General features: G+C 41.3%; 2 protein-coding genes across 5 annotated transcripts in view; both read right to left on the minus strand.

Moving 5' to 3' along the window:
• LOC140120516 (enoyl-[acyl-carrier-protein] reductase, mitochondrial-like) overlaps positions 1–11342 on the minus strand; it is a 41734-nt gene extending 30392 nt beyond the window's left edge. Inside the window, exon 1 of the mRNA XM_072139532.1 lies at positions 11254–11342. The gene's annotated coding sequence lies outside the window, so the exon portion shown is untranslated. The remainder of the gene's footprint in view (positions 1–11253) is intronic.
• Positions 11343–14688: 3346 nt separating this feature from the next.
• The window catches only part of LAMA2 (laminin subunit alpha 2), a 567760-nt gene continuing 564640 nt past the window's right edge, over positions 14689–17808 (minus strand). For all 4 annotated transcript variants that reach the window (XM_072141562.1, XM_072141561.1, XM_072141563.1 and 1 more), the window contains one exon: positions 14689–15006. In XM_072141562.1, coding sequence (XP_071997663.1) covers positions 14855–15006 — 152 coding nt within the window. In that variant the 3' untranslated portion in view covers positions 14689–14854. The remainder of the gene's footprint in view (positions 15007–17808) is intronic.

Consider the following 17808-nt stretch of genomic DNA (forward strand, 5'->3'; position numbering starts at 1 on the left):
CCTATTAAAATCTGGAGGGGGGGCAGTGTGTATGAGATTGTTTTATCCAGGTGACATTATACTGTGGTATTTTTAGAGGCGCAGTGAGGGGGATCTGCTTCCCAAAGCTGAACACATCTGCCAGAAAATTCTGCAACCAGATTTTACGATGACTCTGGACGTGGAGGAGGAGACATGTCACCTGTGAGGTACTAGATCTTACTTCTTCCTGTGTCCGATATCAGTATTGTAGTCACTGAGTAACCTTCTAGTGTGAGAAAGCTCTCAGCTTATGTACTGTTATATCTATAGGGTCAGAGAGCCAGGTGTGACTTGTCTATGCGAGGACCCCAGGGTGTGGGGTTATCAGTTCTTATAAAGGTTTTCAGCATTTCCTTATTGGACGGTTGGTGTGCAGTGTGAACACTTACATCCCTAACCACAGCCTAGCCAACAGCAAAAAGCCCAGGGGTAACTCTTCAGTGCGCTGTAGCCACTGTACATAAACCAAGAGCTGAGCACTAGCGGAGAGGGAGGGAGAAAGGGCTTAGTTTATCCTCTACTTCACTGCCCCCGCTAGTGATAAGAAATTCCCTCATCCCAGAATATTTCTATGTAGAAGCACTCCAATACATTTTGACTCACAATGTATTCATATTTGACGGAGAGTGGTACATACAAAAAGACGGTACTGCTATGGGCACACCAGTATCATATACATATGCCAACATCTTTTTAGCAGTGTTCGAGGACATATATATCTACAATGAGAGGAACCCATACATCAAATACATCCAGATGTACAGAAGATTCGTAGATGATGTCATAATAATATGGTCAGGCACAGCAGAAATGTTTTTGGAAATGGTAGACTATCTAAATAACATCAATAAGATGAATATGCGTTTTTACGAGCACTATAAGTAATAAAAACTAGAATTTTTAGATGTCCTGATTGAAATAAAAAATAAAGAGATTTGTACTACGGCCACCAATGAACTACTCCACTTTGAGAGCCACCACCCGAGACACGTAAAAACAGACATTCCATATGGCCAGTTTTTAAGAGCAAAGCGTATTAATATTACTGAAGAAGGTTTTGAGGAGCAGGCAAAAGATTTAAAAAGAAGACTCCTAAAAAGAGGTTACCCAGAGGAAACAATAGACCGTGCATACAAAAAAGTAAGATTCTCCTTCACATTTGACTACTCCCCTATGGTGGACACTATAAAAAAAATTATCTGCAATAACTGGCACATGATAAAGAGCGATAAGGACCTAGGCACAGTGGCGGACGAGGGTCCCCTCATTAGTTTCTGCAGGGGAAAGACCATAAGATCGGAGTTGGTTAGGACTTCATTCAGCAGCAGCAATAAAAACAACTGGTTAGAGAACAATGCCCCTCTGGGGAACTTCAATTGCGGACATTGCAGTTGCTGTTCTTACAATATGGGAGGCAGAGTGGTAAAAATAGCCGGTCATAAGATAAAGTTAAGGAACTTTATCAATTGTAAAACCAGCTACGTTGTATATATCCTCACATGTGAGTGCCAGAGGTTCTATATTGACAAAACTATCAGGAGTTTATACCTAAGGATTAAAGAACACATCAATTCAATTAAGTCAGGATTAGGTGTTCCCCGACTCATCCAACATGTAAAGGAGGTACATGGTGGCAATATAGAAACTCTTAAGTTTGCAGGGATAGAGTTTGTCCCAATTCCCAAAAGAGAAGGAGATAGATCTAGGATGCTGTTACAAGCAGAAAGTAGATGGATCCTGCATACCCGTGCCATGGGACCAACCGGCCTTAATGAAAAAATAGATTATGGCGTTTTTCTCAAAAAAGTCTAGATGCACCTTATATGGGAATAATTGATTTGTGGTAAGCTTAAATCACTCCTTACTAAGGGATAACTACTCCCCTCTGTAACCTAAGTGGTGTACAGTTTTTGGTACCATATATGGTCTTTACATTGTACGTTCATGTGATTTATACTTAGGAATGATTAACCTGTATTATTTTTATATTTTATGAACCCCATATGCAAGTCCCGGTATCATAAATAGGTTCCACGTAATAAGTACATTTTCTCTTATTATTGGCAGGATTCCCATCGTCTTGCAGGACTACATGCTACCTGTGTCGCGTTCTGTGTTAGCTCCCTATTCCCCGGATCCTCCAGGCGAACCAGCCCTGCCTGCGGTGTATTGACGCTGGACTGCGTTTCTGTGGTAACACATCACATGACGAGGTGGGAGTGGCTAATGGGGACCCGATCATGTGACCAACCACACGTGGGAGCTGAGGAGGGGGGCGGGACTGCAGCTTGACTGACAGGTTGAGCGGCGCCGCCTCCACACAGCCCCAATGGTGAGAGGAAAGGTAGCACTGGAGTAGGTGGAGCGACAGATGCGCCAGGTAAGCCATCCTGTTGGAGTTAGTATGGCCTTAGAGATTGATATGATAGGGTGAGCATTAGAGATGAGCGAGTATACTCGTCCGAGCTTGATGCTCGTTCGAGTATTAAGGTACTCGAGACGGCTCGTTGCTCGGACGAGTATTTCCCCTGCTCGAGATCGAGCATTTAATTAAAAAAACACAGTGAAGAACAATGAAGAATAGAATAAAAACAGTGAACACAGTGAACACAGGATCATTTAAGTGAAAAACACAGTGAAGAACACAGTGAAGAATAGATTACAGATGTTCGGCACATCTGCTTACTTGTCGGAAGATACGCGCGGAACGGTGCGAACAAAATAGTATGTGAAGAACAATATATATGTGTGAAGAACACGGTGAGCAGCACAGAGACATGGGGCAGCGGCAGCACGGAGACATCGAGGGGCACGGAGACATCGAGGGGCACGGAGACATCGAGGGGCACGGAGACATCGAGGGGCACGGAGACATCGAGGGGCACGGAGACATCGAGGGACACGGAGACATCGAGGGGCACGGAGACATCGAGGGGCACGGAGACATCGAGGGGCACGGAGACATCGAGGGACACGGAGACATCGAGGGGCACGGAGACATCGAGGGGCACGGAGACATCGAGGGGCACGGAGACATCGAGGGGCACGGGGAGACATCGAGGGGCACGGGGAGACATCGAGGGGCACGGGGAGACATCGAGGGGCACGGGGAGACATCGAGGGGCACGGAGACATCGAGGGGCACGGAGACATCGAGGGGCACGGAGACATCGAGGGGCACGGAGACATCGAGGGGCACGGAGACATCGAGGGGCACGGAGACATCGAGGGACACGGAGACATCGAGGGGCACGGAGACATCGAGGGGCACGGAGACATCGAGGGGCACGGAGACATCGAGGGGCACGGGGAGACATCGAGGGGCACGGGGAGACATCGAGGGGCACGGGGAGACATCGAGGGGCACGGAGACATCGAGGGGCACGGAGACATCGAGGGGCACGGAGACATCGAGGGGCACGGAGACATCGAGGGGCACGGAGACATCGAGGGGCACGGAGACATCGAGGGGCACGGAGACATCGAGGGGCACGGGGAGACATCGAGGGGCACGGGGAGACATCGAGGGGCACGGGGAGACATCGAGGGGCACGGAGACATCGAGGGGCACGGAGACATCGAGGGGCACGGAGACATCGAGGGGCACGGAGACATCGAGGGGCACGGAGACATCGAGGGACACGGAGACATCGAGGGGCACGGAGACATCGAGGGGCACGGGGAGACATCGAGGGGCACGGAGACATCGAGGGGCACGGAGACATCGAGGGGCACGGAGACATCGAGGGACACGGAGACATCGAGGGGCACGGAGACATCGAGGGGCACGGAGACATCGAGGGGCACGGGGAGACATCGAGGGGCACGGGGAGACATCGAGGGGCACGGAGACATCGAGGGGCACGGAGACATCGAGGGGCACGGAGACATCGAGGGGCACGGAGACATCGAGGGGCACGGGGAGACATCGAGGGGCACGGGGAGACATCGAGGGGCACGGAGACATCGAGGGGCACGGAGACATCGAGGGGCACGGAGACATCGAGGGGCACGGAGACATCGAGGGGCACGGAGACATCGGGGAGACTTCAGTGGAAGAAGAGCAGCGGATCCCGGGACAGCGTATCTCCCGACAAGTAAGCAGATGTGCAGAACATCTGCAATCTATTCTTCACTGTGTTTTTCACTTAAATGATCCTGTGGTCACTGTTTTTATTCTGTTCTTCACTGTTCTTCACTACTGTTAACTTGTCGGGAGATAATATACGCGCGGAACAGTGAAGAATAGATTGCAGATGTTTGCATACATCTGCTAACTTATCAGAAGACATTCTTTTTCAATTAATTAACACATTTTATTCCCGAACCATGGTCCCTTTGAAAAATGCTCGAGTCTCCCATTGACTTCAATGGGGCTCGTTATTCGAGACGAGCACTCGAGCATCTGGAAAAGTTTGTCTCGAATAACGAGCACTCGAGCATTTTAGTGCTCGCTCATCTCTAGTGAGCATGCCTTATCAATCATTAGGGTGGACCTATGGGGTAGGTTGCAGCAACATGTGTCATGATACTTGGGGTGCATAAGAGGTTCGGCTTTTATAATCACTACACGTAGAGGCCTCTTACAGACTTTCTGCTTGCACCTCCCTCCCATATAAGTACACTCTGTGATTATGTCTTTATGTAAATAAAGAAAGAACACTTGAAGATACTGAAGACTGGTGAGTGCCGTCCTTACCTTATCTCATATCATCCATTTCTATATAGTAGTAGGTGGGCCCCCAAAATCAATTTCACTGGTGGGCCCAAGGTACCCCAGTCCGACCCTGTAAGACTGCTGTAATTTTTTTATACATACTACAGTATGTATTTACTAGCTACTGTATTTTGAAAGTTACCTTTCTTTGGGTTTCTGCTGTGTGTTTTATTTATACATAATTTTTGGGAGAGTGTAGAAGAAATCAAGTTTCTTTTGATGGTTTTAACATTGACAAATTGAGTATTGGACTTACACTTAGTCCTAGGACTTACACTAGAATTTCACTGGGTTTATAGACAGCTTTGTGCACAAAAATATGGTGCCCGAAGGAAATACGAATGTGGTGTTATTACATTAAAGTTATACTCTATACTGTATGAAATTATGATTACTTTTGGTCACAATATATTATTCCATTTGGAGTCCAGACTCAATGCAAGGGAAATTAGAATAAAGAGTAAAATCTGATTGTTTCCTACATTATTACCAGTGCATCCAATCTGATAAGAAGCTTTTGCTTTTAGCACGCCACTGAATTTAGAGCTGAATGTAGCCTGCTTAGTTTTACTAGCAGTTTAGGCAATTTGTACGTGGATTAAAGCTATTTAACATTGCATCCGATAGCACACCACAGCGTGGTAAATAAAGCCACAGAAAGCCATAGCCACAAATCAAGTGGAAGTTTGCTGCAACAGTTTTTTATATTTAAGTAGTTAACTGTAATGTTACACTTACATTTACTGTACATCTCATTGATTATCTGAAAAGAACAGCAGTTAAAGTAATCCTTTAAGTAGATGGTAATTTTTTTTGTAAAGCTCTTTTGCATTGAGGGCTTTTTCCTTCAGCTTGGAACTGCAGGAAGATTCTTTGAGTCTTGTCTGGTGTGCAGGAGCTATGGCTCAGGTGACCACAAAAAGGGCTCTGAGTGGAGGCTGCTGCTGGTCATATACTGAGTGGAGGCCGCTGTTGGTCATATACTGAATGGAGGCCACTGGTGGTCGTTTACTGACTGGAGACTGCTACTGGTCATATACTGAGTGGAGGCCGCTTCTGGTCGTTTACTGAGTGGAGGCCGCTGCTGGGCGTTTACTGAGTGAAGGCTGCTGCTGGTCGTTTTACTGAGTGGAGGCCGTTACTGGTCATTTTACTAAATGGAGTCATATGTCAGTGTAGTATATATGTGTATTTTCAAGCGTAATGTGCAGGACGGGGGTGGCAGCGTGATTTTAGGTATATGGGGCCCCGACCCAAAGTTTGCATCATGGCCCACAGGTGTCTTGTTACGCCATTGTGTATCTGTATTATCATGCTTGATTTTGATGTCAGATTTTCTTTAACCAAAAAAAAAGAAGAAGTTCTACTGTACTATATTTCTGTTTTTACTTCTACAACAACATATCTGTTATAGGTAGGTTGGAACATAAAAGTACTGTGAAACAATATATTTGTGGTTGTATCCTATAAAAATGTTGCAACATTTCATTATTAAACTGTTTAATATTTAAAAACTAAAGCAAAAACGGCACTCACCCTAAAAATTAGCTAATGTATATGATAAAATTGCAAGTTATTGGTCAAATGAAGGGGAACTTTTCTGTGACTAATTTGACTATAAGGAATAATAAAATAAAAAAGGGAATTATTAAATAGCTTTATTCTTTGGTAATTAATGTCAACTTCTATAATCAGGAGAATGTGTGAAATAATTGCATTTCTACAAACTAAGCCGCACTGATGTTTAGTATCATTCACTTTAATTATTTGTTTTCAAGCTTTAGTGATATAAAATCAAATCAATTCTAATTACATAGGTAATGGGAAAAGGGCAGCTAATTCCAGAACACCAGCTCTATGAAGGAGACATGTCTAATTACTGCAGAAGAGCAACAAAACTTATCATCATTAGGAAATGCTTTGCAAAAAAACCTGAGGTCTCCTATAATTAAAGACCAGTTGTAAAGGAACTAATGCAGAGACTGAATAGTAGAGTATAGTTGAATCTGAAAGTCCATGTTCGATAGGTCTGAAACTGCATTTGCATACCCATGAAGACAATGGGGCTAATTTACTAAGGGTCCGCGGAGCACATTTCCGTCGGGTTTCCGTTTTGTGCCGAACTGCGCCCGATTTTGGCGCATTGGCGCCGGTTTGCACACGACAGAAATCAGGGGCGTGGCCGTCGGACAACCCGACGAATTTGGACAACGTGCAAGATTTAACATTTAGAATTGGTCTCAAGACATGCACTTACAAGCATCGGGAAGAAGAAGGTGAACTCCGGTGGACCTTGGCGGGGAAGCGACAGATGCAGGAACTCGGGCGCACGATCTTCATGAATCGCGCCGGACTTTATCCTCGTCGGACGTCCGAATCGGGGATCGCGACAGGACCAGGTAAGTAAATTTGCCCCATTCTGTTGTTTAGCCTCTTGCCTCTTTCACCTTCCTGACTAAGCCCTACTTTTAGAATCTGACATGTGTAATAACTCTGTAATGATTTAACGTTTCAAGGTGATTTTGAGATTGTATTTTCATTACACATTGTACTTCAAGTTAGTTGAAATTTGGCTAAAATGGCGAAAAATTCTACATTTTTTGCGTGAAAGAGGTTAAGACCCACAATCAAGGTTCTCTCCAGTAGTGGGTGTGAGAGTAGGTTGTCAGCTGTAATATACAGCTGACAACCTACAGTTCTAGCACCGGCTCTGCTTCTGAGCCAGTTCCAGAAGCTTGATGTAACAGTACGACATAGTCACCTCCTGCTATGCCATATTATTATGTCACATGTCAGGAGGGCGTTAATCTATCCATCCATCCAAAAATCATCTTGACAATAGATATTTATCTTTTTTGTGTCTACATTTTAAACAAACCTATTCCATGGTAGACTACAGACAAGCACTGTGATCCTGCAGTCTATTTTTTTTCTTTCTGAATAACTAGGTTCAACAGCAAACTAGAGAATTAATGAGCCTGAAACCAAAATAATTTAAATCTTCTTTCATATAACAACAGAAAATGTCCTTTATCATAGGAACAGCAAAACTAAATTTACTGGAAATGATTTATTTCTCTGGTTAAGGACCACATGCTGTAAATTTATGGTGGGTGGTCCAGTTCCCAAAAGCCTGAACCATAATATATTTATGGCACAAAATGATTCCTAAGGAGGACAGTAAAGCATATACCTGAAGAATAAATCAGACAGTCACTAAGCCTCTATGTTTGTATTGTATACTTTTATACAACTACATATACCAGGCAGTCCCCGGGTTACGTACAAGATAGTTTCTGTATGTTTGTTCTTAAATTGATTAAGATTAGGATTAACAATAAATCTTAATTACAGACATAATTGATAACTGTTATAGCTGTTTATTGTAGCCCAAGGCTAAAGTATAGTAAATAACCAACATTCAACGGTCCGTTTGTAACTTTCATCGTGTTCTTAAGTTGGGGACCTGTACAGCATCAAAAACTATTAACACCAGGTCCATTAACCCCTTAAGGATGCAGGGTTTTTTCGCTCATTTGTCGCTCTCCACCTTCAATGCTGTGAGAGGGCTTATTTTTTACTTTCCAGTGATGTTATTTATTATAAAATGCCGTGTACTTGGAAGCAGGAAAAAAATTCCAAATGTGGAAAAATTTAATGTGCGTCACGTTCTTGTTGGCTCAGTTTTTATGACTTTCACTCTGTGCTCCAAATAACACCTCTACTTTATTCTTTGGTTCATTTTAAAAAATGAAACGAATGTGTACGAAAAAGGAAAAAAAATTCTTCTGACGCTAATAATGTTTTCATACTTTGGTCTACGGAGCTGTGTTATATGTAATTTTTTTGTGAAATAAGCCGACGTTTTCATTGCTACCATTTGAGGACTGTGCGGCATTTTGATCACTTTTCATTACATTTTATATGTCATGCCTTTTTCTGTTTCGGAGGTCACTGCCGTCAATAACTGTTTTTATATTTTGATAGAACGGGCATTTTGGGACCTAATGTGTTTGTGATTTTTACTGTTTATTGTGTTTTATATCAGTTCTAGGGAAAGGGGGGTGATTTGAATTTTTAATATTTTATACATATTTAAACTTTTTTTTCACTATTTCTTAGACCCTCTAGGGTACATTAACCCTAGATAGTCAGATTGTTCCTCCAATATACTGCAATACTACTGTATTGCAGTATATGGAGTTTTTGCATATGATTCCTTACAATGAGCCACAGGCTCATTGTAACGAATCTCCTGAAACCATGCAGCCTCGGGTCTGACGAACACTCGAATCTTTCATTGGCTTCAGGACGCTCTGTAGCCTCCATGGACATTGAAGAGTGAGTTTGCCCTGGCTTACTCAGTCTGGCAGCTTACGCTAAGTCTGGTTGTGGTTGCACTGTTTGCTGGACAAGTAAATGACAATTGATCATTATTAAATTTAGTGGTAATGAAGTAAATTATTAAATTAAAAAATTACAACCAGGGATAGTAAATGAACACTGGTACAAACTATGAAGTAAAAGGGGTATTCTCGTCTGGGCATTCACATTAAATTTCATTAATCTTCCATATATAAACATTTCTTCAATTAGCTGTTATTAAAAAAATGTTCCTGTGTGAAGATAATTTCTCATAAATCTAGTCATATGATCCCTCAGAAACAAGACTGTGTCCTTGGATACGACCACCTCTGCTGGAGTGATTGCACAAAGAAACAAAAGGTTTTTGTATATGAAATGTCCGGGAGTTACTGCAGGTCCCGCAACCGTCATGTGGTAACGATTGCTGAAGCCACATAGTCAGGCAGGACTAAATAGCGCGTGTCTGGCCACTGCTACCTAAATGTGAGGTGGTCGTATCCGAGGAAGCTATCTCATTTCTACAGGACAGAATGACTACATGTATGAGAAATTATCTTCACACAGGAACTTTTTTTTAATAACATCCAATTGGAGAAATGTTTACATATGGCAAATGAATTAAATTAAGTGTGAATGCCCAGATGGGAATACCCCTATAATAATAATAATATTAATAATAATAATATTTTAAAAGCTTCTGAGGGATTGATGAAGAAGTAAGAAAAAATGCATTTTTACAGTGGAACGGCTAAAGAAATATTCTAGTTTTAAAACTTGTTTAAGACATCAAAATTTTGTAATGTCATTCTTGTACAGACTGAAGCATTAATGTATTATCTAAGAAGCAGTATAAGCTTTTCGCCATGTCTGATGAATTGAAAAGAGACATCTCATTGGCATCACATAATAGTTGAAAAGCTTCAATCAATGAGAGATCCAGCATGATCCAAAGCACATAATCCATTAGTCATATTCAGTTTTGGGCTGGGGTCACTGGATAATATTTTTCGACAGCTCTATTTTATCCATTTTATGCTAGACCTATGCAGCATATTTTTAATTTTGGCCACAAGGCCCCTAGAAGATGCTGTCCTGGGCTAGTCAGATAGACATAGCAGTAGCCTAGCCCTACATTAACCCCAATGGCTTAATGAAATGTGGTGGTATTAGGGAAGGTTTGTGATCTGTATTAAAAATCCACACAGAAATGTATAGCACATAGGGGAAATCTCCTAATTGCAAAAATTGTTCTTTTGTTCTACTATTTGGTTGTTTATTGTTAGTAACTCAAATGTTTGAAAAACATAATAAATACTCATTTGTATATAGATAAGATACACCCCATCAACCCTCCCATTCTCCCCTCCCTCCCCAGAACCAACTCACCCCACCACTCCCAATACCCAGTCCCAACCCATACCCCCACTTTTTCCCTCCATTGAAGGAAACTTCTGGAGCAAAATGCTCTCTTTTGTTAACTGAATGATTGTTGATATTTGAATGCTCATTGGTGTACTTATATTTACAATGTAAAATATAAAATCAATAAACAAAGTTTAAAAAAAAAAAGATAATGTAAGGGAATAGGTGATCTCTGATTTCACAATTGTCTTGAGTTATACATGAATTATAGCCCAGTTGCTTTTAAAAACATTCAAGAAATCTTGTCAACAGTTTCTTTGTATGAGATTACTGCTTAGTTTCTGGCATATTGCTTACACTTCTTAGAGCATGGAATACTGGAATATTTCAGCTCTGTATGAATATAGCTCTGGACTATAATACAGACATACTAGACAATGTATTATGTGCATTTAAAGAAGTTTGAAAAAGTACAGACGTATTCGGAAGTTTGTATAAAAATGTTGAAAATGATTAAGGAATGAAAAATGATAAATGATGAAGGTTTTCTTTTACTGGAAGACAGCAGCAATTATCAGAATAGCGAGAACTTAACATCAGCTTAATCAGTGGAATTAATGGTGATTTGTCTATCGCATGAAGAGGCTGCTGATTAATACAAGTAATGTACTGTGCTAAAGAATGTCTGCTGGATTGTGAAGAGAGTTCTGCCCAATCCTTAACACGTTAGAAAAGCATTCATATGTGACATCTTTTCCTAGCGCCAGGCACATGATTGATTCACTTACTGTAAAACTTCCTTCCAAGGACCATGTCTTCTGTAGACAAGACTTTCACTAGATGATTGGTAGAAGTTCCCTGAAGATCTTCTGCTGGAAATTTGTCCTTTACAGAATGTCCCATTTTGTGTTGACTTGAAAAAACAAAATCTTTTCAATAGTCTGAATACAGCAGCCTTCTCCATATGTGGCTAACAATGATAAGCAACAAAGATTTTAGGTTCCTGTTTCGGTGCACAAGCTTGACAATGTGTCTATGGGTATTTCTACAATAAATCTACATGGTTACTCAATAATAGCCTGTGTATTTCCTAGACATTTTTGCAATCAGAATACCAGTAAATGTCAAGCCTATATTTCCTGAAAATATGAGATCCACTAAATGTGAGCAATATAATACTGCATTTTACAGACAAGAACTATGATGCTATGTATTTCATAACATTGTGAGCTGTTGGTTTATGGTAGTGTCATGGATATATTTTGGCTAACCAGATTAATACTCTTTACAGTTTTGAGAACATTCCTAATTCTAAAATGACATGGACTGGAAAAGCGGATTTCCTTTCAGTGTTATCTGGTGAGCATGCTATATTCTTGAGACAACTGAATGAAAGTTTTTGATTTCCATTGCTTGGTTTCATTCCCAGTATAATTAGCTGCAGTTAGAATGAAATAAAATTCAGATGGAGAAGTAGGATTATTCAGAATCATCATGGTCAAACAGTCTGCTAGCAAACTGTTAGCTTGTTGTATGGGCATCAACAATATACAAAAAAATATTAGGGTCATGTAGATCTTGTGGAATAATAAGGCAGAACCGGAAGACTCCAACATAAATGAAAACATTAGGGCCAAGACTGTAATTTTTTTGTTCAAATGTCTCCCACATTCATAGTTCTAGGATCCGAATGCCCTTCATAACAGTTGGGTTGTGTAGCTTGACCCCCAAAAGTGAGCCATAGACTGCTACTGTTTTACTGACCTGTGTAAATAATAAGGGAACTGCAGTGTTTACTGAAAGCCATATTTCCTCATTCTGCTAATAAGCAGAGTTCCCAAGGTCAGACTCCTAACATTAGGTCCAGTGGAGGAAAACCCATAACTAGTAGATTGCATCTAAAATAGTTTTAAGGTTTGAAGTGTTGTCCCACCAAAGACACTTATCTACTATTCCAGCTGTTATTTATTTGTACACCTAAAAATATTTTAGCATCTGATTCAGCAAATATATCCATTAAACTACACTAACTGCAGTTCAGCAAAAAATCCTGTGGATGTGGTTGGACAACTGCTGCCAATGTATAGAATTACAACATTACTATTACAATAAAAAAGACATAATATTAATAATGGGTTGCAGACATGTGAATTGTAGACCATGTGTAAGCCCGGGCAAGCACACGTCGGCACACTGGAAAGAAGGAGGGGTGAATCTGGCAAATCTCCTGAGACCCCACAAAATTTCAGACCTATATCCTCCTTAAATGTGGATACTAAAATATATGCCTCCATAATTGCATCCCATCTCATGCCACATATACCCCGTATAGTCCAAGAGGACAGGCTTTATAAAGGGTCAGGCCTCTGATAACACTAGACTGGTGGTGAATATCCTGAAATGGCTCCACTCATGTAAATCCGCAACTTTGTTGCTAGCTTTGGATGGCCATCAGATGCATGGGCCTGGACGGCTTATTTTAAGATCTATCCAGGCCTTATATTCCTCTACCTCAGCAATGGTATTCACTAATGGTATGGTCTCTACCCTGTTTGTTGTAATGAACGGCACAAGACAAGACTGCCCCCTATCTCCCTTATTTTTTATTCTCTCCATTGAACCTTTAGCCTGTCCATACACCACTCCAGGAGTGTCAAGGGGGTACAAATTGGTAACAAGACCTACATAATGGGGCATATTTATCAGGACCTCTGCGCACCGCCAGTGGCGCAGAGGCCCTGAAATAATCGCAAATGCTATCTTATTGCTAGCTTTTGCGATTATTTGTTCCAATCCGCTGTGAAGGGGGGGCGCGGCCGGCCGAGCGGGGGGCGCGGCCGGACAGGAGTGGGCCGGCGCGGGGCGTTACTGTCCCCGCGCCTGCGCTCTCGCTGCTGCCGGCGACTTTTCATATGTGAAAAGTCGCCGGCTGCGCTTTTTTCTATGCCAGGCCCTGCCTGGCGTAGGATAAACGCTGCGCTACTGGCAGCCCGATACATCAAGAGGCAGAAGCCTCTTGATGTATCGGGCTGCGAATTCGCAGCGGCGGGGCGATCATACGCTGGCGCACGTAAATATCCCCCAATGTCTCTATATGCGGATGATATTCTCCTCACTATGCTAGAACCTGAGAGCTCGCTGGAAGCCGTGATGGACATCATTGCAGACTTTGGTAGGGTGTCCTTTTATAAAATTAATGTGCAGAAATCGCAGGCCCGTCCAGTACATATTCCATCTGACTCCTTTTACCTTTTAAAAGCAAAATATATCCTGGATTGGCAGACCTCGTCCGTCAAATTTTTAGAAATCACCCTCACTGCTTGTTGAATCACAAGTAATATCACCTAATATACACGGATTTTGGCGCAGCTGTGCTGGCTTTCATGTGACAGAAATCTGGGGGGAGTGCCATTGGACAATCTGACTGATTCAGACTGAGCGCCGGATTTAAGATTTGAATTGTGTCGCAAGACAATGCACTTGCATGCACCAGGAAGAAGAAGGTGAACTCCGTCTGACCTGAGCGAGGAAACTTGCTGGATATCGGGCGCACTGAATCACAGTGCATTATCGTTGGACAATGCACTTTCTGTGAACAAGGTATGGGCCCCATAGTCCACAAAAGAGCTTAAAACCAAGCTGGACTCTGGAGATCTGTGTTGTGGTTTCTCCAAGCAGAGTATACAGTTAACCGCTGGGTCAGTAACAGCGTTAAAGCTATTTTGTTTTTTATTTGAAACTCTCAAAAGTGCTGTTTGTTCTATATCCTGCATGAAAATCCTTCATCCTGGAGGTTAGAGGTAGAAGTTTTTTTTTTTGTTTTTTTTAGAGTTCAGCTAACATAGATTGGGAACTTTTTCAATAGGAAGGGAAGTGGGAGACAGAAGGGAAGCCTCTGACTAGGCTTAAAAAACTCCCAAACCTGAGTAGAACCCCAATGGCAGTCCCAAATCTGGGTGGTAATTTTTTGTTTGAAGAAGACATGGTGTGCATCCAGTGCAAGAAGTAACTTCAAATGGCTGCTACTACTAAAAAAGGTCATGCTAAAATGTGTAGCAATTAAAGATCCTTTACAGAAATCATTTGGCCAATCCTGAGTCAGTTAGCCTCTCAAATGTTTTGTTCAAGAATGTTCTACAGCCATACTTACCTGTATCCTACTTGGATACATATACAAACATACACACTCAACTCAAATAACTACTACAACACTTGTATTGTTTAAAGAAATGCTCTTTATTTAACATATGGGAAAATAATTAGCGCATGAACTACATTGAAAATATAGGATAAGGCACCTTTTGAAGTTCACTTCATGTTCCTATGTATAAAGACTCACATCTTAACATGAAACTGTTGCAGTGATTGGTCTTTGTGTCAGCGCTGAGATCATGGGCATGATAATGGCTGCACTCCTTTTATTTCCAATGACTTGCCGAAGTTGATCTCCTGTGGTCTGGCAGTGCCTTTGGCAAGTTTTAGATCTCTAATGCACCCTTTAAAGCTCACTTGAGTGGTCAGGCCAAACTGCTTCACATCGTCTGCAGATAGAGGGGAGAGAGCTGATTAATAAAGCCTTATCCCTGTATTGTTAATTCTTTTTATGGTGCAAGAATAAAAAGCCAATGGACACATAATTCTTTATGTGGCATTAACATTCAAAAGAAATGTAGCGGTTATCAGAGGTACCAGAAAAGATCTAAAAATTCAGAAGTCTTGTCTGATAGCACTGAATCAAATTTGTGCAAGCCACTAAAAATATTAATAGTTTATATACATTTACATGCTTTTCCATTATGTTTAACATCTTCATTAAATTTGTGCCAGCTAAGAATGTGAGGCTCTTAAATGTACAACCTCCAACCATATTACTGGAGGTCTTTCGTTAAGACCTGATCTCACTACATTGTAAAAGTCATGCTGCTATGTCCCCAGCCTTCTAGCTTTATTATTTATTCCTATATTTCTATTCTCTATTCTTCCAACTTAATGTTCCCACAAAACATTGTTTTTATAACAAAGAATTCAGTATATCTTGCTGTGCTGTTAATTTCCTGATACTATTCAACTGTGAAAGTAAATAGGTGATCACTGAGGCAGTAATGTTCAGTAGGCCATTTTATAGCTCCATCCAAGCTCCAAGTTGTCAGAAGCATTAACGCCAAGTTGTCAGAAGCCACTCTTACTGAAGCTCTGAAGCAAATAGATTCTGTATGAATCTTATTGTGACATGTTACAGAGGCATTCTATATTTCATACCAAGTAGGTGTATAGAGGAACTTTGCCATACTAACTTGAATAGGTTGTGGCCATACTGTAAATTGTATCACAACAATATGTCATAAAATACTACCCTTAAAAAAATAATGAATACTTATGAACAGTAAAAAAAAGTGCCATAATTTTAAAGACTTTCCAGGAATTTTATAATGTGAACCTGCTGTTTGTAGGGTGACAAATCATATGTCAATGGAATTCAGTGTAACCATAATGACAGATTAGCCATTGACCATAGAGGAAGAAAGCCGATTCAGCTGGTCATATCATATCTCAGTGGGGGTATTCATGTAATTTAATGTGAGGGCCCCTAATAACTAACGTAGTCATTCTGCCGTCATAAGCACTCATAAACAGAATAATCAAAGGGAAATAGGACATGAGGGCCTGCAGATATAAGAAATGAGGGCCTGCACATAACTTTGTATTCATGATCATGACTAAGGACTCCACGATTTAGTCCGAAACGCGTAGATCGTGTATCAGTGGTCACACTGGATATGGCTGCACGCTTTTAATATGAAGAATAAAATGCTATGATTTTAGAAGACTTGGAGTGCTGGAATATTTCCCTATCCTTCTACATGTTCCGGTCGGCCGGCAGGACTGACTGATTCCTTGCACCTGGGGCTGTTTAGAGGAATGTGAACTCCAACATGCTGTCTGCAGTATCGTGAGTGAGCGGATTTTTTTCCCTTTTTGTTTCCCTTTTTCCATTTATCAGAGGTGTTTGAAAGCAGAAATGTTTTTTTTGTATAAGAAATGTCCGGGAGTTACTGTATGTCCCACAGCCGTCCTGTGGTAATGATTGCTGAAGCCAGGAGGTCAGGCAGGACTCAATAGTGCATGTCTGGCCATTGCTGCCAAAATGTGAGATTGTTGTATCCGAGGAATCTATCTCATTTCTAAGGGTCAACATGGCTACATTTATGAGAAATTATCTTCACACAGGAACACTTTTTTTTTAATAACATCCAATTGAAGAAATGTTTACATATGGCAAATGAATTCAATTAAATGTAAATGCCTAGATAGGAATTCCCCTTTAAATCTGTATTTTAACATAATGGGGCTCATTTACTAAGGGTCCGCGGAGCGCATTTTTGTCGGATTTTCCGATGATTTCCATTTTGCGGCGAATTGCCTAGGGATTTTAGCGCAAGCGATCAGATTTTGGCGCATTGGCTCCAGTTGCACGCGACAGGAATCGGGAGGCATGGCCGTTGAGCAACCTGACGGATTCGGACAACGCACAAGATTTAACATTTAGAATTGTGTCACAAGACATGCACTTACAAGCACTGGGAAGAAGCAGGTGAACTCCGGCGGACATCGTTGCGGAAGCGGCAGATGCAGGAACTCAGGTGCACGACCTTAGTGAATCGCGGCAGACCCGAATCCTCATCGGACAACGCATTGCGGAATCGCAACAGGACCAGGCTAGTAAATCTGCCCCAATGTGTTACTATTGGAATGTAATTTAGCATATTGAAAGTCCTCATTATCGTAATGAAGTCACTAAAACGCATATCACGAAGCAGGACGAGTATTAAAGAGTTTAATACAGAAAAGGAAGTTATATTTCTACTGGACAATGTTACTGAGATCAGTCTTTGAATATCACTAAAATTTATATTTGAACTGTTTAAGTTGAAATTCAACCAACAGTTAAGAGTTAAAGATGATCCTTTTCCTTTAAGTAACCACCGATTCATATATACATTTGCTGATAAAATAATTTTAAATCCTTCTCACACCATAGCCATAGTCATAGTCATAAAATGAAAATAATTTTAATTTGGGTTTTACAGCCATAAAATTGTAATGTATGGTGGATGTATGGTTTTAACAGATTGGTGTATTTTGCATCAGTATTTACAAATCATGTAGTTCCTCCAAAAGTTGTCTATTTGATTCCTCACAATACGATTACAGAAAATTGGGATGATTTACTATATCACTGTATTGCATGCATGTGACCAGAAACATCATAGACTTTAACCCACATTGCCTTTCACGTAGCTACATAAAATCTAGTCATCACTTATTTTACTCTCATTACAAGA

Source organism: Engystomops pustulosus, chromosome 3, assembly GCF_040894005.1.
Source record: "Engystomops pustulosus chromosome 3, aEngPut4.maternal, whole genome shotgun sequence".
NCBI classification, from domain to species: domain Eukaryota; kingdom Metazoa; phylum Chordata; class Amphibia; order Anura; family Leptodactylidae; genus Engystomops; species Engystomops pustulosus.